Source organism: Eleutherodactylus coqui, chromosome 6 (genome assembly GCF_035609145.1).
Source record: "Eleutherodactylus coqui strain aEleCoq1 chromosome 6, aEleCoq1.hap1, whole genome shotgun sequence".
Classification (NCBI taxonomy): Eukaryota; Metazoa; Chordata; class Amphibia; order Anura; family Eleutherodactylidae; genus Eleutherodactylus; species Eleutherodactylus coqui.
In genome coordinates this window covers 177917968-177938465 of record NC_089842.1, presented here as the reverse complement: position 1 = coordinate 177938465, position 20498 = coordinate 177917968, and the positions used below count along the sequence as shown (strand labels likewise).

Here is a 20498-nt window from a genome sequence, read left to right as displayed (position 1 = left end):
TCCCCAGGTCAGTGTCTTTGTGTAGAAAGTTGTTCTGCTGCAGGTAGCAGACGGCTCCATACACTGTGCAGAAGCCTGGATTAGTATTGCAGGCCGAGTCTCATTCACTCCAATAAGACTCAACCTGCAGTACCAACACAGGCTATTGTGTAATGTAAGGAGCTGTCTGTTTCCTGTAGCTCTGTATACGAAGACACCAGTCCAGGTAAACAGTTGAACCCTGGAGGTCCCAGGTGTCAGACCCATGCCAATCTGCTATTATGACCTATTCTCAGGATAATCCAGAAAGTTTGCAAATACCAGCAACACTCAAAGTACAACTAGAAGTAGAGAGGGTGATTCATGATGCAAAGCCACTGTTAGAGATCAGGACCAAGATCACACAGACAAATCCAAAAGTAAAAATAGAGGTCGTGGCAGCATAAATGGTTAATTCTTAAAGGGGTTGTCTCGCGGCGAAAGCGATTTTTTTTTTTTTAAATGGACCCCTGCATTCTGCCCTGTGAAAAAGAAAGCATGTGTTAGTTTTTAAAAAGCACATTGCACTTACCTGCATCAGCTTTCTGCAGCTTCTTTCTTTCTTCTCCTTCGCCGCTGGTCTTCTCCCACGATGCACCGCGGGTCTTCCCATGGTGCACCGTGGAGTTTCTTCTTCTGTCTTCCGCGTTCCACTGCCGATACAGCCACCTCATTGGCTGATCGGCACCACGTGACGGAGGCGGAGCTACGATGACGACGCGGTGACCAGCTCTCCGGCACGAGCGGACCCATTCACCAGGCAGAAGACCGCACAGCGCAAGCGCGTCTAAAAACGCCAGAAGACAGCGAAATTAGACGGAGCCATGGCGACGGGGACGCTAGCAACGGAGCAGGTAAGTGAATAACTTCTGTATGGCTCATGTTTAATGCACGATGTATATTACAAAGTGCATTAATATGGCCATACAGAACTGTATAACCCCACTTGCTGCCGCGAGACAACCCCTTTAATAAAAACAAAGTTTAATTCATTCCAAAATATAAAGGCTACTTTTCGGTTTAAAAAAATAACCTTTTTCAAGCTGGTCATGCTTGAAAAGGGTCATTTATTGACTGAAATGTAGCCTTTATATTATGGAATGAATAAGACTTTGTTTTTATAAAAAATTAACCATTTATGGTGCCACGACCTCTATTTTTCCTATTCTCAGGATAAGTCATCAATAGCTAGAAGTGGGATGACCCTTTTTAAGGCCCTATTCAGACGGCAGTATTCTGTCAGTATCCGTAAGCCAAAACTAGGAATGGAATCTAGACAGAAAAAAATTATATTAGAAAGATTTGCATCTCTTCTCATCTTGGACCCACTGCTGGTTTTGGCTCCAAAATACCGATGATGTGGTTTTACTTTCGTAAAGGAGTTTACTATTTCAGGGTGTATTCATACGGTGCTGTAAAAAATAAAAAAAATTATGATGTGATCTTTTATGCCTGACTTAGGTGTGTCAAGCGGATACCCATGGGAACCCTACTATTAGCTTGCTGTACAGCGGAGGCTTACAAGCATGCATTTTGAACCACAAAAATTGTGCCCCCCACCCCCCAATCTAGAGGACGATCGTTAAACATTGGTGGCCACCATATTCTAGCAGCAGAACCCATCACAATTTATTGTTCTGAAGAGGTCACACAAACTGAAAAGGGGGAACAAACTTATCCACCCCCTTTATATATAAAATATTGCTTAGATCTGTCTCAGACTTGAAGCGGGGGTGCCACATCACCACATTCAATAATGGGATACCTGAGAAAGGCAGCACACCAGGTCTTTCTTCAATGTATATTCATATTTAAATAAAACAATTCCTAGGACATCCAGGCAACATGACAGCACTCAGATAGTCCTTCTTAATACTCCAATACCTATATGTACTTAGTTCAGCCGTGTCTGTTTGCTTCGCCTCTCACACCTATCTCGTGGCAGCTGGATGCTTAGGGCTCATGTCCACGGGCAAAATATGATTTAAGATCCGCAGCGGATCTCCCGCATGCGGATCCGCATCCCATAGGGATGCATTGACCACCCGCGGGTAGATAAATACCCGCGGATCGTCAATAAAAGGGATTTAAAAAAAAATGGAGCATGGAAAAATCCGGACCATGCTCCATTTTCGTGCGGGTCTCCCGCGGGGACGGCTCCCGCGGGCTTCTATTGAAGCCTATGGAAGCCGTCCGGATCCGCGGGAGACCTAAAATAGGAATTTAAAGTATTTACCATCCGGCGCGGGCGGGGAAGGTCAGCTGTTCCTCACGGCCGCATCTTCCTTGCTTCGGCTCGGCGGATGTGCCCGGCGCATGCGCGCGGCACGTCGGCGACGTGCCGGCGACGTGCCGCCGGCGTCAGGAATTCATCCGCCGGCCGAAAATGAAGATCCGGCCGTGAGGAACAGCTGATCTTCTCCGCCCGCGCCGGATGGTAAATACTTTTAAATTCTTATTTTCAGCGCTCATGTCCGCGGGGCAGGAGGGACCCGCTGCAGATTCTACATGTAGAATCTGCAGCGGATCTGATTTTCCCCGTGGACATGAGGCCTTAGGCTTTTTCTAACCATTGTTAATCTTCATGATCCATTCATGAGCTTCTTGCAGCTTTAGTGAGAGAATCCAGGAGTTGAAAATAATGATATTTGATGTCATATTCCATATCGTACCAGTAATTCACTATGTAAGGAAAAGACAAGCATGTAAATATACAGAATAGATCAATGTGTCCAGTGGCCCTGGGAGAAAATCAAGTCATGTCATATCAGCATTTTCCCTACAGTCAACTTCAGGAACGTCTTAGGGCATGCATCACACCTAGTAGATATGCTGCAGAAATGCTTGTATATGGAAAAAAAATATCTTGACAGCTGACTCGGATTGTTTCTGCAACTTGTGCACAAATATCTGCAAGCCCCATTCTGATCAATGAGACAGCCACATAAAAGTCGTATCTTCCACATGTGACTACACCCTTATATGTTCTCCAATTGCCAACAAGTTCTGCAACTTGCCAGATGACTTTAGACAGGAGAGAAAAAGAACAAAACAGGACAGCTGACTCCAAAACTAAAGTTTGAGCGCTCTATATGCTTCACTTGTACATATAGAATGCCTCACCTGCTATACAACCATGAGACTGGCGCACATGATGAAACCAAAGAGAAGGGAGGTAGAGCATTTCCCCGGCCTTCACAGTCACATGCAGAGGCCGTGTTTCCCCATATTCTGGATACAAACTCAGATTTGGCTGCAACGGGTCAACAGGAATCCAAGGTACCTAAGGAAGAACAAGACACTGCCAACCATCATACATTAATACACCGTTAATACAATGACTTACTAGTAAAACGTTAGAAAGATCTCCATGCTGAATGACGACTGAATCGCAGCGACATTAAGAAATAGTTACATTGATTCAGGAGCCATTGGGAATTTTCTGAGTAGCCAGAAAAGATATCAATGGTGTCTATGTGCAAATTATTGCACAAGGCTAACATCATGGTACCAGTTCTGCTGATAGTTGCTGGGGAGCAATGACAAAAATTACAAAAGCGGAAGAAAGCTATTTTTTTTTTAAAGGTAATCTCCAGTAGCGTTTGATGGGGTCTCCTTCCGAATGTGTCCCATTACCTCCTGGAGGTAAATAGATCTAGTGTAATGTAATGGTAGACAGACATCTAGGATTTACCTTGTCTACAGACTCCTGGTCTATAACATCAAATGTCCCGTCTTCATTAACTTTATATGTGGCCGGCTGATATGTTTCTAAAACATAAATACAAAACTAGTGAGGTTACAGTCATGTATTCATTATGAGAAACAGCAGGTGAGGCCATACAAAAAGTTATTAATTCTTTGAGAAAAAAAAAACTAAAACAAATCACGCCCCTAGAAGAAGTTGTCATTTTGTAGCAAAACTTGTCCTGCAGTTCCATCTCAGATATGTAAATGATTAGAGTTGTGGTGATTAGATGAACGGTCTTGCTACCTGAGGCCCTACAAGTGGTTCCCCCTTGGCCTATAAAGGCTCTCAGAGGCTCCTTGTGTGCAGTGACCTCTTCTTCCACTTGTGTAGAGCTTGTTGACCACTAGACGTCTCTACGATGTAGAGAAGAGATTTCACCTGGTTGACAGAGTTTGAGAGGGGGTGCATTATTGGGATGTGAGAAGCTGGATGGTTGTATTGACGGATTGCTGCCACCCAGGCCGTTCTGACCGGACTGTTAGGACTAGTGGATGGGTGAGGACACACAAGGCGACTGGGCTCAGGACCCCCGATAGACCACCAGTAGACAGGATTGCTTGATCATCCGACAAGCACGAATAGTTCCAACAGTTTCGACAAACTGGAGCAAGTTCAGAGAAGAGTTACCAAGATAGTGAGCGGTCTGCAAATCATGTCCTATGAGGAACGGTTAAAGGATCTGGAAATGTTTAGCTTGCAAAAAAAAGAAGGCTGAGAGGACACAGTGCGTTTGCTTGCCATGCGCCAATGAATATGCGAGTGCAAAAAGGACAGTAAAATATGCCGATGTGCGCGCAAAAAAAAATCACTGTACATTTTGCAAAAACACAGCGCTCAGGCGTGTGCAAATGTGCTTACGCCTGTGTGAAACCGGCCTTATAGTCACGGACTACTTCTTATTGAATAACAGTATGATGACAGTCATTTAGAAATGTAAAGTACAGCATACAAAGTCTAGTAAAATACTGTAGCATACAGAAGAATCATAATTCTATGTAGACTGACATACATGTTTAAACTAAACGTACCATACGGTATAAAAGGGCGGTCACTTGGTGGGTGAAGAATAAAATGCTTCTCTCCTGAAATGACGCAGTACAGGTTCTCATAGTGATCTTTATGCACTGTAAGAAAATGACACGACCTCAGCCACAGAATCACTTTCAGGAAATATGCTAATTTACTAATGTCAAAAATAGTAGAACGCGGATGGCCAGGTTTTTTTTTCTGTTTTGTCAAAAGAAATAAGTGACTGGATAAATCCAAAATGTATGGCCTCCACTTGAATCAGACATTGCTGTTGTGTATCCATCTGAAGTGAGAAATGTAATGAAACTAATTCACATTTTTTAAAATGCATCTGATACAATGGAGCAGGATCTCTCAGGTAGTTCACAATTCTCCACCCAGAACAGGGAATGGAAACCAGTCATTCAAGAGATTGGAAGTCGACCCAGTAGCTGGACCCGACTAAACTAGAACATGGTTGTTTCACAGAGCCCCAAAGGGTGAATGCCTATGAGGCAGATTTGTTGCAGAAATGTCTGAAGCTGTTATATTTGTCTGGATGCGGTGTGCAGAAATCCATTTGCTCATAATAGACCTATTCGGATGAGTAAAACTAAATTTGAATTGCAGAAATTTCTGCAACAAATCTGCTGTGCATGAATTCAGCCTAAGGCCTTATTAACCCTTTCCAATCCACTGTCTGACATCTTCCTACATTCTGATTGATGCTTGTACAGCTGCAATGTCAGAAGACACCCGACAAGGTATTCTTACCGTCTGTTGCCAGCCACTCTGCTGTCGGAGCCTATTTGGTGCACACACACTGGCTTTAGCCAGCAGATGGCACCGTTGTACAACAGCAAAAAAGAGAAAGCCTTTTAGGTAACCCTGAATCCAAAATTGGACTGGAAAGAGTTAAAGGGGTGGTCTGAGAAATAGAAAAAAAGTGATACATCATATTCAGTAGTATGAATTGATCCCTGAATATCTTTAGCTATTTCTAACTACTTATTTTGTCTAGGGTGACCATCATTGGGTACTGAAAATGGCTGCTAAACACAGAGGAGTGGCATCAGAAGAGAGTGCTGAAGACCTATCTAAGCTCTCCTTGCTCCGCTGCCTGTCAGTAATGATTCTCTGCACTAGTAAACCCAGTGAAAGAAGACAAGCAGTAGTGTGTGGCGTTATCAGTGCGGAGATACCAGCGCTGCTGCTCCTCTACTAGCAGACACCTCCTTCACAGCAGCCGGCCTCCTCGGTGCTCTCTGCCTCTTCACATGTAAAAGCTTTGTGTTCCTCCGGCTCACTGACACAGCAGACATTTTACCGCAGCAGTGATAATACATACTACTGTAGTTTGTCCTCCATCACAGGGGTTACTAGTGGAGGGAACCATTACTGCCAGGAAGATGATCAAGCAGAGCTTGAATAGAAGCTCAGCTCTCTGTTCTGACATGATACATCCAAGCAGGAGTTCTGTGTTTACCTGCCATTTCCATTCCCCAGTCATGGTCCCCTAAATGAAACAGTTAGGCCTCCTTCCCACGAACGGATTTACGCCGCGTAAATTCGCGGCAAAAATCCGCTGCGTTGCCCGCTGCTACTAGGTTCTATTGAACCTAATAGCACAATGCTCACGATGCGGAATTCCACCGCAGAATTCCGCACCGTGAAATCTCCCGTCCTCACCCGCGGCATGCTCTATTTGCCGCGGGTGTACGCGCTGACGGCTTCCATTGCAGTCAATGGAAGCCGTCCGTTCACGCTATCTCCCGCTGTAACACAGCGGAAGATAGCGTGAAAACGCTTTCCCGCCTACCGCGTCATATGACGCGGCCGGCGCGTCACGTGACACGGCCGGCCGCGTCATGTGACGCGGTGGGCGTGTCATATGACGCGACGGCGGTGGGCGGGGAAGCGTCTTCATGCTATCTTCCGCTGGTAAGTATGGGGTCTCTGGGGGGGCGCCGTGATGGGCTTCACTGCGGAATATTCCGCTGCGGAGCCCGTCACGCTCGTGTGAAGCCGGCCTTAAGATTCCTGCATACTTTTATTTATTTATATTTATACTACTGAAAACACTGGGTTTCTTCACTATTCTTTTTTTTTTTTATTTCTCAGACAACTCCTTTAAGATAAGTTTGGCAGATTTCAGGCTGCAAAAAAATGGCCCTTTTGTCCGGATATATCTTTTTTTTTGGAATGCTGATCATTCCTCTTTTTCTACCTGAATGTGTGACAGTCATCCAAGAAATCAGAGCAGAATAGTACATACTGCAATTTTCTTTTTTTATATGGACCATGGTATGTGTAAAAACGCATGTCTGAATAGCCCTATACTAGAATGCGTCAGTCAGTGTGCTGCTGTCCATGTACAACGAGTTTGAAACGACTCGGCCAACCAGGATGTCCTGATCTTACCATCTCTAAACTCATGAAATAAAGCTTTGCTTTTATATTTTACACTGGATGAGGCTGGACTTTTCCGATTGGCTGCAACAGCCCGCTAACATAGACCTGGCATCGAGAATGTAGCTGTGGCGCTGGACATGTGCGGACCTGGGAAGTATCGACATTGTAAAATTATTTTCAGCCATGGTCAGCAGGGTTTAATACCAGAGAAGAAACTCAGAAGTCCCCTTTACCAGCACTAATGCATGTCTACTCACAGGATGTTACTGCTGCAGATTCTCCCAGCCAGAAGTTCACAGCATCGGGACGCTTCCCTGTTCCAATATAAAACAAGTATATTTTTGCAATGATCAAAATTAAATTACATAACGAAAAATACAGATAGCTGATGAAGCCGGATTAGCGGCGATAGGAGCAAATTTCATTACTTTTCACTGCTGCAGCTTTTTTGTTCTACTTACCTTCTTTAACATTGTCTGATATTGTATTCTAAGCCTTATTTTGCCACTTTTATTCTATTTTGTAGTTAGTGACGTACCGTGTTTCCCTGAAAATAAGACACTGTCTTATATACATTTTTGCCCCAAAAGAGGCACAGTGTTTTATTTTCGGGCGTGGGTGGGTCTTAATGCTTAGCTAGCAGGCGCTGTCCCAGTCCCTCTCACTGCAGGGTACTTAACCCATGTTACCAGGAAGAGAATGCTCTGTCACTGCCAAGGACAACACGGAAGACTGCCGGAGTGCCTGGAGAGCAGCGAAAGACTGACGGAGCCTGCAATCTGAGTATTTTTGTTTTTTATGTAGTGCAACCAGGGCTTATTTTCGGGAAAGGGCTTATATTTCAAACACCCCCACCCCAAATCCTTAAAAAAAATTAAAAAAAATAAAAAAATCAGGGTAGGGCTCATAATTGGGGTAGGTCTTATTTTCGGGGAAACACTGTATTATGCTCTACTGACGTGTTTCATATCCACCTAATAATTTCAATCCACGTGGGGGTCTCTGTCTTTCCTAGAAGCCTAAGGCTGGGTTCCCACAGGGCGGATTTGCCGCAGCAGATCCGCCCGCGGCCGCTAATCTCAGGATTAGCCAGCCATGTGGATGAGATTTCTCAGAAATCTCGTCCACACGGGACGGCTAATCCGCTGCGGTAAATCCGGTTGAAGCCGCGGCTGCGGCGGCCGCAGCCGCGGTTTTAAAAGATTAAGCATGTCTATTTACCTTTCCTTTTTTGTTTATTTACGTCGCGGCCGCGCTCTCCTCTATGGCCGAGCCGCTTCAAAGCCGCCGCAGCTTAAACCGCGGCGGTTCTCCCAGCGGAATTCTCACGGTTTTTGCTGCGGCCAAACCACGAGCTTTCCGACGGGAATCGCGCCCTGTGTGAACCCAGCCTAAAGTCTGTTTTCTGCATTTTAAATGTTTTTAACTTCAACTGCTTGTTCTTTTGTGGGCTAGTTTTTGTATTTAATAAAATGAATTTTGGCTAATATAGGGAAATATACATGAGTGCTTTTTAAATTATCTTTTTTTTTTAATTGGTTACATTATTTCATAAATTGTATTTTTTGTGTGTTGCTCATTTATGTGATTTGCAAAAAACAAAACAAAAAACTAATTACAGTCTCCCTTGCTCAAAATTTAGTGTTTTCAACTTAGAAACGCAAGTTTTAGCAGTAATCACATTAGGACAGTGCTGCTCCTCCTATAACGGACATCACCACCAGAGTTTCCTTATATTAGTGACCTCTAACGTATGGCTCCCAGCTGCTATCGAACTACAACTCCTAACAAAGGGTTGTAGGTAAAGTTTCAAAAACTACTGGAGGGCCACTGGCTTATTGAATGCAGAACACTCGAGTCATAGTAGCTCCTCATGAGCTTAAAAGTTGGTGTTTCTAATTTTCTCAACACATCCAAACTCAAGTCAAGGGAATCTCCACTCACTAGACCATAAAAAATATATTATATATTTTACCTAGTGCTTCACTCATCCATAGAATATGACTCTCCACATCTCCAATCAGTTCTGGAAACTCTTCGGTGAGGTTTGAGCATTGTTTCTGGATGTAGAAGACACCTGGGGAAGTTGTTCTCTTCTCTACAATGTCCAGAAAGTCAACAAATTTCATAGTTCTTTCCTCCGGCATAACAAACCTGTTGCCATACACCGCATCTGCATAGCCGTTGGGGGTGACGGCTACACTTACAGTCTTCAATCCTACACATCCCCTTCATGTAAGGAAGGAAAGCTACAAGTCAGTATGGATGTTCACTAATCATTCACTTCATTTCTACTTTGTGCTCCATAGGTTTCTATGGTGCAAACTTTTGGCTTATTTGTAGGTGGATCATTCCAGGACAAAATCACTTAAGGGGCAACACAGGGCCACCTCTGATTCTTACAAAACTTTGCACATTTGTTTGTTACTGGAATGTAGAAAAATAAAATTCTCAGTTTTCAGACCGATGGGTCAGGAAATACAAGGAGCGCAATTTTCCAAAAGTCACCAAAAACCATCATTTTTGATAATTCATATAGCAGAAACTATCCTGCGTATGAAGATGTGCAAGGTATCATTCTATTCGTAGTAATATGTAGATTTATAACATAACAATAATTCCAATGCAAGCTAAAGTAAAATTGGAAGGCTAATTTTAAAACTCTTTTCAAAACTAAGCCAATCCAGACAAAGTTTTGAAAAAAAGTTTCTGAACACAAAACTCCAGGAAGGTGTACTTTGTAGTTTTCTTCATGGAGACCAAGTCTATGCGGACAGACGTTTAAGTGGTAACAAATATGAGCAAGTACACCTGAATATGCTTCATATCATGAATTGGGTGAGAAATCTGCTTTTGGACATACAATTTGTACAGCTAAGCAATTAATGTAATTTCTTGCTTGTGTATTATTTCCACTGAGCCTCGGCCAAGGGTACATCACAAGGCAGTTAATTGACCTTCCATTAATATCGCATTACACTGGTCAACAAATTCTTACAAAAGTCATGTGACTAAAATAAAATTAGTCATTTCCTATCAATTTTTATGTGCTCAACACAAATATGACAGTCAAAGTGCAAAATTGGCTCCTCTTTTTCTGTAATCTGCAATAAATGTTTACATCACGAAATGTATGCCAACAGTAATAGGCCTCTGGTTACCTTCAAAACAAGGCCAATAAACATTTTTCATGGTCATATTCATGTTCAGTACACCAAAGTATTACAGATTAGGACCTTTTTAACACCTTAGTGACCAGGCTTTTTTCCATTTTTGTTTTTTCCTACTCCCTTTTAAAAAAATCGTAGCTCCTTTATTTATCCATCGAAGTCACTGTATGAGGGCTTGTTTTTTGCGGGACGAGTTGCATTTTTCAATGGCACTATTTATTGTACCATATAATGTACTGAAAAACTTTTTAAAAATTCTTAGCGGAGAGAAATGGAAAAAAAACGACATTCCAACATCTTTCGGTGCGTCCTGTTTCTACGGCGCACAAACTGCAACAAAAACGACCGGATATTTTTATTCTATGGGTCAGTACGATTACTACGATACCAAACTTATATAGTATTGTTTTTGCTGTAGTACTTGTATAAGATATTTAATTTTTTTCAATTATTTTCTGCGGTCATTTTGTGCGCGCAATAACTTTTTTATTTTTCCGTCGACGTAGTTGAGCAAGGGCTCATTTTTTGCGGGATGTCCTGAAGTTTCCGATAGTATCAATTTGGACTACATACGACTTTTTGATCGCTTTTTATTGCGTTTTTTCTGGGAGACAGGGTAACTTAAAAAATGCATTTCTGGCGTTCTTTATTTTTTTTTTCGGACGACGTTCACGGTGCAGAAAAAATAATGCACTACTTTGATAGATCGGACTTTTACGGACGCGGCGATACCAAATACATATTTTTATTTTATGATTTAGATTTTTTAATAATGGATATGGCAAAAGGGGGGGGGGATTTAAACTTTTATAACTTTTTTTTTTTTTTTACAATTTAAAAAACTTTATTGATCTTTTTTTTACTTTACTTTGAAGTCCCCCTGGGGGTCTTTAACATGTGATGCTTTGATCGCTCCTGCAGTATGACGTAATGCTGTAGCATTACGTCATACTGCTTTTTTACAGGCAGTCTATGAAGCCACCCTGTGTGGATGGCTTGATAGGCAGTCTGCTAAGGCAGCCCTGGGGCCATTCATTAGGCCCCCGGCTGCCATGACACCTACACGGATCCCCCGATCTCACCGCGGGGGGGCCGTGCGGGACCCCCAAACAGCGTTCGGGGGATTTAAATGCCGCTGTCAGATAAAGGGTTAATAGCCGCGTTCGGCCGAACGGCCGAGCGCGGCTATTGCCCGCGGGTGTCAGTTGTAATAAACAGCTGACGCCCGCGCTGTATGGAGGGAGATAGCGGCGATACCTCCCTCCAACACGTCCTGCAGCTGCAGGACGTAAAAACACTATAGGGTGGTCACTAAGGGGTTAAGTCAGTAATAATTTCAGTGTCGACCAGTGTCATTTAATGTCAATAAGAGGCCAAGAAGTTTTTTCTGAAAAACAAGTGATGAATATGCTGGCAGGACTGGAGAACCAGAGGACGTCCAGCAGGCGACACGTCATGTTTGGCATGATTTATAATATTACCAAAATGATCACTGCACATTAAAAAGGAAGGCGCATCACCTATACCTGAAATATCTTAGAACTACAGCTCCCGTACCGGAGATAGTCTAACGACCACTTGTGCAGAGCTGGCCAGTGGTTAAAGGCATTGCGGATGACACACGGTCTGTTTGGACTCAGCCAGTCCCTATGAAACTGCAGGGGAGATGGCGGCTCTTCTAGATATGGGACACGGTCTGTTCCATGGAGATCTGGGGAGAGAAGAGCACAAGTGTTACTTCTAAGACTCACTGTACCCTACTGTTCACCAGTTCCAGAAAAAAAAAAAAAGGAACCTAATAGAGACTCCACTTCTTGTCGGTACATTTTATTTATTATTTCTAACTACAGAGTGAGGCTGAAAAAAAGTCACAGAGCCTAAAATGTTCCGCAGCTGAGGCTTTGCTACAGTTGTTGTCAATCCTCTGTGAGCTAACTAGCTGGACTCCGAGTGGAGGCGTCCTCTGTGGGATCCCAAGCTTTCAGGAGAACGGAAGAACCGTCACCACTATTTAGCTGTCAAAGTTAGGCCGGCTGTACACAGCCAAGTCAGATTCTGCAGCCGGCGACCCCGCGTACTGGCTAGTTCTGTATTGCGGATGACCACAGACGCTTGTCGGTCATGCGCAGTACAGATTTTTAAAAATATTTGTTTTTCCCCCGCCATCGAAGGGCGATGACGCGGGTACCTGTGGCCCATCTGCAATGTCATTTGCGGATAGGCTGCAGGTCGTAAGGCCACTATTGACTCCAATGAAGGCCATCCGTGCAGAATCCGCGGCAAAATAGAACCTGCTGTGATTTTTCCTCTGCTCGCAGAATACGCAATTTGTATTCGACTGTGAACGATAAATAAATCGAAAATGCATGTTTTTCAATTACCACATTTTGCCGCAGATCCCCCGTGCGGAGGCCCGATCGCGGATTCCGCTATCAGAATCCGCCTTTAAATCGGCAGCCACAAAAAAAACAGAAGCAAGGAGCTTGGGAGAGGCGCACACATTTTGGGGTTACCAGATGGTTTCTACAGGTATCAGACATTCATGGCATATCTTACGGTATGGCTTTGCCATGAGTATCTGTGTTAAGTCTGCAGGTGTGTTTAGTCCCTGATTGGATATTTCCATTCACTGACAGGATGGCTCGGACTCCGTGAGGATTTAGAACACATTAACCACAACAGTTTTCTAGCAATTCTGCATGGCACGAAATTCATGTAAATTCCTGGACTGATTGTTCCATTTTTTGGAATTGTTGTGAAAAAGTGACTCATGTCGGAGACGATGTAATACCGTACGCTTAGCGGTGTGCGCCATTATTAGCAGACGATACAGTTATCTATAGAAAACCGGAAAACTCATGATGGCGCGCTGTTGGCACATTTATTGGTGATGGAAATTGTGATAGTTTGCCTCCAAGCGCAGCAAAAAGTATTAACCCCAGAAGAGCGCAAACCGGCTGCGCCATAAATAATAATGCTGGTGAAGCGACTTCACGCAGCTGTGGTTTCCCATATTGGCACGTGATAGCACATGGCTCAAGGACCTTTCACACGAGAGGAATATTTCCGCAGCTAAAGACACACAAAAAAATAAATAAATAAAAAATCTAGCCCCTAGAAGTTATTTTGCTGCAAAACTCAGCATGCAATTACATCTCAGGCTTGTAAGCAAATGATTGGCGTTATGGCGCGATTAGATGAATGGTCTTGTCACCTGAGGACCATAAACAAGCTCTTCAAGGCGACATTCACATGGCGAGCGAGATATCGCGCTTGTCAACGTGCGTGAAAATACGATCCTCCCGCACTTTCATGCATAGAGGATCGGCAAGTGTTTCCCATAGGAAACATCATATTGCACTCACATGCGCATCACATGTGTATGATGTGTTTGACTTTCCCATTGAAAACAAGAGTGAGGCGTTCCAAGGGTCCTGAAAAAAAATAGGACATGCCGATTTTTTTTACCTGCCAGCATCACTGAGGGGGTAAGAAAAAAAAAGGAAATAAAAAAAAATCACTCAGCTGTATGATTTCATTCAAAAGAATGGAGTTCGTATGTGTGCGAGTTTTGTGCGTATCGCAACGTGCGAGATTTGCGCTCATGTGAATGGAGCCTAAAACAGTACATTTACAAGAAGAGGATCTCAGTGCGGATCTGCACCGAAACCCGCACTATTTCATGCAGATCCGCATCTGATTACACCGTTCTAATTGCGAGAGTGAAGTTTGCTGTGAATCGTGTCACAATCTGCACTACGAGGATTCTGATGCAGTTTTTGATTTGTGATGGGGGGGGGGGGGAATCATTTAATTTCTGCTCGTATGCAGGAAAAAGTGGTTTTCCATTGCATGCTATGGGAGGCATTTGCTGCAGAGCCTGGAGGCGGACACGCACTCCAGATTCAGCAATGTGCAGGCGGCCTAAGGGTGCATTCACACAAGTGAAGAAATTGTGAGAGTTTTGTGTGCTGTGAGTCATTATTTGTAATGGTGTAATTACATGGGCGATTGTTCTCTCGCAGTGACGCTGCCGGACGGAACATTAGCAGCATGATCTATTCACCTGCAAGGCTTGCAATCACTAATCCAGTACAGACTTATCCAGGTAGTGTATGGGAGCTATAGAGATACATGTGCTGCTGGCTCCCTCTAGCGGCAGCTGCCAGCCTTTGCAGGCAAGTAGACATTCTATGCAGGACGGACACGTGGGATTCCATTCACTGTATGTCATGAGCTGCAGGAATATAAACCGGCTGCAGTATTTCCAGGGCGACGTGCACCTACAGACAGCGGTGAGTACTCACCCCGGACCTCCTCGGAGAAGTCCCGCAGACACCTCCTCACCGCACCCCTATCCGCCGCCATTCTCCTTCTCATACGCGAAGCTCCTGTCACGTGACGAGTCAGCTGCCCCCGAGAACAGCGCGCTTCATGGGCATTACTGTTGGATAGCGCCACCTGCCGACTCATCTGTTATAGTCTACTGCAACCAACATTAGCAAAGGGACATGTGTGATAAATACAGTAGCAGAACAGAGCTCATAATACACTGCAGTACACTATTGTGTTTAGACCCACTCAAACTTTTGTTCCAGGGCAGAAGGAGGAAGAGGATAGATTACTTATACCTTATTTTCTCACCTTAAACACATTGATAGCAATTTTGTGGCATCATTTTTTTTTTTTTTTTAAAGAGTGAAGAGTGGGATTTTTTTCCCCTTCCTCTTTTTTTTTTCTTTGTTCAATTAAACGTTACTTTTTATTTTATGTCCCACTAAGCAACTTGAATGGCATTAGGAACAATTGTTCCTATAATAAAGGTAAAAGTCCCTTGGTGCAAGCACCGAGTTGTGACTGACTCCTAGGGTGACAGTTTTCTTGGCAGACTGTTTTTTCAGGGTAGGTCGCCATTGCCTTCCCCAGTCATTCATGTTACTGACCTCGGAAGGATGAAAGGCTGAATCAACCTTGAGCCGGCTACCTGAACCATGCGGCGATTAAACCCGCAACCTTCAGGTTGTGAGCGAGAGCTTAGGACTGCATTCTGCTGCCTTAACACAATTCAGTATTATAGTGTATTACATTGGCCTAAGAGACCCTTATAGGCCACCATAGATGACATACGTGGAGGCCAATGTCAAGCCTCAGGGTGCCATAGCTGATCACTTCACCAGGGTCCAATGGGACCCTTGTGCTGATTATTCCGATGCCCTGTAAAAAAGCATATGCATCATAAGCTGACTGTTGTAAAAATGAAAATTGGTGGTCAGTAAGGTCCTCTCTCCCACCACAAAAGCCCAGAACAGTCAAGTCATGAACTCCAGAATACATCTGAGGATGTCCTGAGGTATCTGACACAGACATAAGCAACAGCTACTTTAAGTCTTCAAACCCGTTCCTTGGTTTGCCAACTGTACAGAAATATCTGGACAGTTCATAAATATGGGATTTTTTTTTTTAATGAACCGTGAGGGGAGGAAAATAAATCAATCGCTAGTCTTCTTTGGAGCTGGAGGAGCTTGTGCATTTTATTTTAAGTATAAATTATCTGTGCGAGTACAGACGCATTACTGAATACCGAGATATCCTATTGGCTGCTGAGTTCTAGTAGATTGGACATATGTGCATAGATATTAAAAAAAACGGGAATTTTTTCTTACCGATAATTCCCTTTCTTAAAGGCATCATGACAGCATACACCTGGAGGTTGCTCACCTGCTGACCTGATTGGACAGGAAGAGGCAGAACATAAAAAGCACCTCCCCTCCACCAAACACCAGTGCGTTCCAAATAACCACAGTGACAGTATACTTAACCAGAAGGTGTGTTTTATTGGCCCCACACACCTTAGACAAAGAAATCATAAGCATACACATTACCTCATGTGTTTAAACCAACAAGGGTAACCGTGTCGGTAGGGGGGGAAAAGCCCGTATGCTGTCATGATGCCTTTAAGAAAGGGAATTATCGGTAAGAAAAAATTCCCGTTTCCCCTTCGCCATCATGACAGCATACACCTGGAGGAATACCAAATAAGTGGCATGGGCTTTTTTAGGGAAGGATTACTGCTTGAAGCACCTTCCTCCCGAAGGTTGCATCCTCACTAGATTTTAATGTCCAGCCTATAAGGTTTAATAAACGTATGGCTAGAAGTCCACGTGGCTGCGTTACAAATCTGTTCGATTGAGGCGTGCGCTCTTTCTGCCCAGGAAAATGCCACCGCCCAAGTAGAGTGGGCTTTCAAACCTTCTGGGGGAGGAATGCCCTTGGCCTTGTAAGCCTCCTGGATGGCTCTTCTGAGCCACCTGGCTTATTGAATCTCTAGAAGTGGCCTTCCCTTTGGCCTGCCCCTGAGACTGAACGTCTGCAACTTTCCGTTGCCTCAAGGTACACTAATGCAGCTCTTTTAACGTCAAGATTATGGAGCCCCTGCTCCTTTTCGTTTTTAAAATTTAGACAAAGGCTGGAATGACTATTGGCTGGCCTCCGTGGAAGTCTGACAAGACTTTGGGTTGGAGGGAAGGGTCTAAGGAGAATACGATCTCATCAGGGTGCATAGTCATATATGGGGCCCTTTGCGAAAGGGCCTGAATTTCACCCACGCACATAGCCGACATAACTGCCACAAGGTGGGCTACCTTGTACGTCAGCAAGGCGATGGATAGGTTTCTAATAGGTTCAAACGGGGGAAAAATCGCAGAAGGCCTGAAGGACTATAGTCAGATCCCGGGGGGGGGGGGGGGGGGTGCGCACCATCAGCTTTATGAATGGATGCAGTCTACTCGCTCTCCTAGGAAATTTCCTGATCCCCTTGTGCTCAGCAAGCGTGAGATCAAAGAATGCCCTCAAAGCCACTACTTGGGCTTTGAGGGAATCTGGACTCAGCCCTTTATACGGGCCTGCCTGGACGAAATTTAAATTTTTTACGAATGTCTGATTGGATGTCCTGACACATCCATTCTGAGAATTTTTTCCCGACTTTGGGATAAATCTTTTCCGTCGAGGGCATAAGGCTCTCGCACATAGTGGAAACCCCGTTAGATGATAAACCCTTTTCTAAGAATTTTACCCGTTCAAGATCCAGACTGTAAGCCTGAACTTGTGAACCTCCGGGTAGAGGAGAGGACCCTGCAGCAATAGGTCCAGTCCTGACGGAAGATGGAGAGGCTCTCCCACTGACAGATCTCAGGAGAGGAAACCAAGGTCTTTTGGGCCAATAAGGCGCTACTAACGTTACTGACAGCCCTGGCTGCAGTAATTTCTTAGGAGTAGCGGAATCAGGGGTAAAGGGGAAAAAGCGCAAGCTAAGTCCCAAACCCAGGGGTGAGAGGGGGCGCCCGTGCCTAAGGCTTGTTTCTCCGAGTCTCGGGAAAAGAGAAGACGGCAATTGGTATTTGCGCTTTACGCAAACAAAACTATTTTGGGTGCCCCCTATTTGTCCCGAGCAGGCTAGACACTTCGGGATGGAGTCCCCACTCTCCTGCGTCTACTTTCTTCCTGCTTAGAAAGCCCGCGACTGAATTCTCGGCCCCTTTTATACGGAAGGCCGACAGTTACTTAGTTGTGAGTTCCGCCCATTGAAGGAACCTTCTTGCCAAATGCTGAAGTAGAGGATTCCTGGTGGAACCCTGGTGGCGAATGAGTGGCACTGCCATCATGTTATCGTAAAAAAAATCCTCACATGCTTCATCCCTAAACAGTTTGCAGGCTACGTCTGGTTTCCCAAACCTCATTACGTTCTCTAACGTTAGATAACCTGGATCTCTCATGAGGGTCTTAAGTACCCTGTATATGGCCACCTTCAAAGGTGACGCCTCACCCTTTTGCGCTGGCATCAGTTATCGCATCAGTTATCAGTTACCCCATTAAAAGGCTGTCTGAGGACAACCATCAGCGGAGTGAGGATCTAGCCCTAGTGGAAATAGGGATTGTCCTGTCAAGTGAGGACTGACTTGTCCCCCTTCTGGAGGATAAGTGTCTGAAGATCACTGCTGTGGAATTGGGCCCAGGGAACCACTCCAATACATGAAGTCATTAGCCCCAGGATCCGCATCACCTCTTATTGAAACTGTAGATTTTTTATAGAGAGCAGAACATTCTCTAGAATGAGCTGTTTCCTTAGAGGAGGAAGGGATGAACATTGGAGACGAAAATCCAAAATGACTCCTAGGAATTTTTTCCTGGTGTCCGGATCCATGTTGGATTTCAAATCATTACTGATCCAGCTCAGACCCTTAGACAGCTGAAGCGTGGACCCCCAGTATGACCTCAATAGTGAGGGGATCTGCCACCAGCCGGAAACCATCTACTGAGCTATGCCCCCTTTCAGATGGGGGATGATAATCCCGCGATTGTGCAGAAAGGCTACCATTCCAATCACCCCTTTGGAAAAGCTCCGTGAAGCAGAGGAGATTCCAAAGGGAAGGCGCCATTCTCAGCGCAAATTTAGGAACTTTTTGCGAGTTGTCATAATTGGGGATGTGATAATACTCATCCTTTATGTCAATCGTAGCCATAACGTTATCCCTACCAATCAGGGGGGTTGCGGTTCTGATCGTCTCCATCGGTGGGAGCCATTGGTTCAGAAAGAGAGGGGAGTAAAACCCTTTCCCCCATTCCGTCTTAGGGATGGGGATAACTGCACCGATATCCAGCACGATTTGTTCACCCTTAAGAAGAGCCTGCTCTAGGGTTGGTGCCGGGATGACGGTCACGGTAGAACCGGAAGCCCGTACTTGGACCCAGGCCCACACAGTCCGAGGTTAAAAAAGAATCTATTTGGAGGGCGGGGTACTAGCTCAAATCTTGTACCCCTCCGTCACCAGGCCTGCGCTTGTGGGATCGATTCCTGTCATTAGGATCGTTTCCCAGCGTGTGGTAGGCACCATTAGTAGCTATGTTTCTCCAACTAGTGCAGAAGTGAACTAATCTTCTGCGGGCATGAAGATGCAGGTTGAGGGACCACAGTAAGACCCTTATCGCTTCCTCCGGTCTTTTCATTCCCCACTTATGTTTATAGAGGAGGGACATGGAATTAAGGCGCTTTTTGCGGGGTCTGATGACTAGCCGCCCCGAACGGGTAGGGTACACAACCTATCTTTGGAGGTTATGTCTCTTGACCACTACTTTACCCCTGAATGACTGCGGCAGTGGTGCCGGAAAGCCCGTCCTTGGACCCAGGCCCACGCAGTCTCCGGTTAGCTCCCGGATGAGGTACTTCCCACTGGGGCAACCGGGGCTGGCAGAAGAGATGCTCGTGTTGGATAGGGCTGCCTGAGATCCGAAGCAGACTGCCTAGTCAAACCGCAGTAGAGCGAGCCACCAAGGTGGCCGCAGTATTAGCTTTATAATGAAGCTGGACGTGGACCAAGCCTTACGCATGGTCATGTCTACTTTGTTGCCTTTGAGCGGGACGTATCCTCAGATGGCGTCTCCTCAAGGATAGCCACTTCATTGTCTGCCAATAAAGGACACTCTTAAAATTCTTTTAGAAATTAAGGCAGCTTGATCCATACAATTCCAATCATTAAGGATCAATGGTTTAAGTGTGGCGTTTACAGGGAATGTAGATTTACGTTGTGGAAGCAGACTCGCAACATGACGTCCTGCACAGTGCAAGGTTTTTAGCGTTTTTTTTAAATTTTTTTTTTAAACGAGATATTTTCTCTCCCCCTGCGACACTTCCAAGATCTACAAGATCGAATTCTTCTGCCATGTCAGAGTCGGACTCTAACACTGCTGGAGCAGACCCTCTTGTGGCCCCTAAGGGCCCAGGTTGAAGGTCCGAGAGGTAGGACTGTTTCTTCCCGGACAACTGACTGGATTTCAGACATGGGGGAAGATTTTTCTTCCTGCAGAATTTTCGCTGAGCAGGAAGCGCATAATGTTTTAGAATAGGAGTCATGAAGTTTTGTAAGCATACAGGACGCTTTTTACTTCTCCTCCTAGCCTCCCTAGATTTTTGAGTATCCCTGTCGTACGTGACAAGGGAGAGCTCTGTTAGTAAGGGAAGTGTAGTGCAGGTGTCTGTAGGTTGGCCCACAGGACCACTTACAGTTTGGAGATTCTCTGGGTCCTCTCTTGGCCGACATCCTGCGCTTGTGGGATCCATTCCTGTCCTTAGAATCGATTCCTAG

General features: G+C 44.9%; 1 protein-coding gene across 1 annotated transcript; it reads right to left on the bottom strand.

The window, feature by feature from the left end:
• Window positions 1–1168: 1168 nt before the first annotated feature.
• On the bottom strand, window positions 1169–14789 carry JMJD7 (jumonji domain containing 7). Its single transcript, XM_066608321.1, has 9 exons — window positions 14667–14789; window positions 11917–12070; window positions 9165–9418; window positions 7447–7503; window positions 4798–4893; window positions 3713–3789; window positions 3142–3301; window positions 2572–2700; window positions 1169–1970 (listed from the first exon to the last, which is right to left on the bottom strand). The coding sequence occupies exons 1-8, from the start codon at window positions 14737–14739 to the stop codon at window positions 2612–2614; spliced, it is 960 nt and encodes a 319-aa protein (XP_066464418.1). The 5' UTR covers window positions 14740–14789; the 3' UTR covers window positions 1169–1970; window positions 2572–2611.
• Window positions 14790–20498: the final 5709 nt, after the last annotated feature.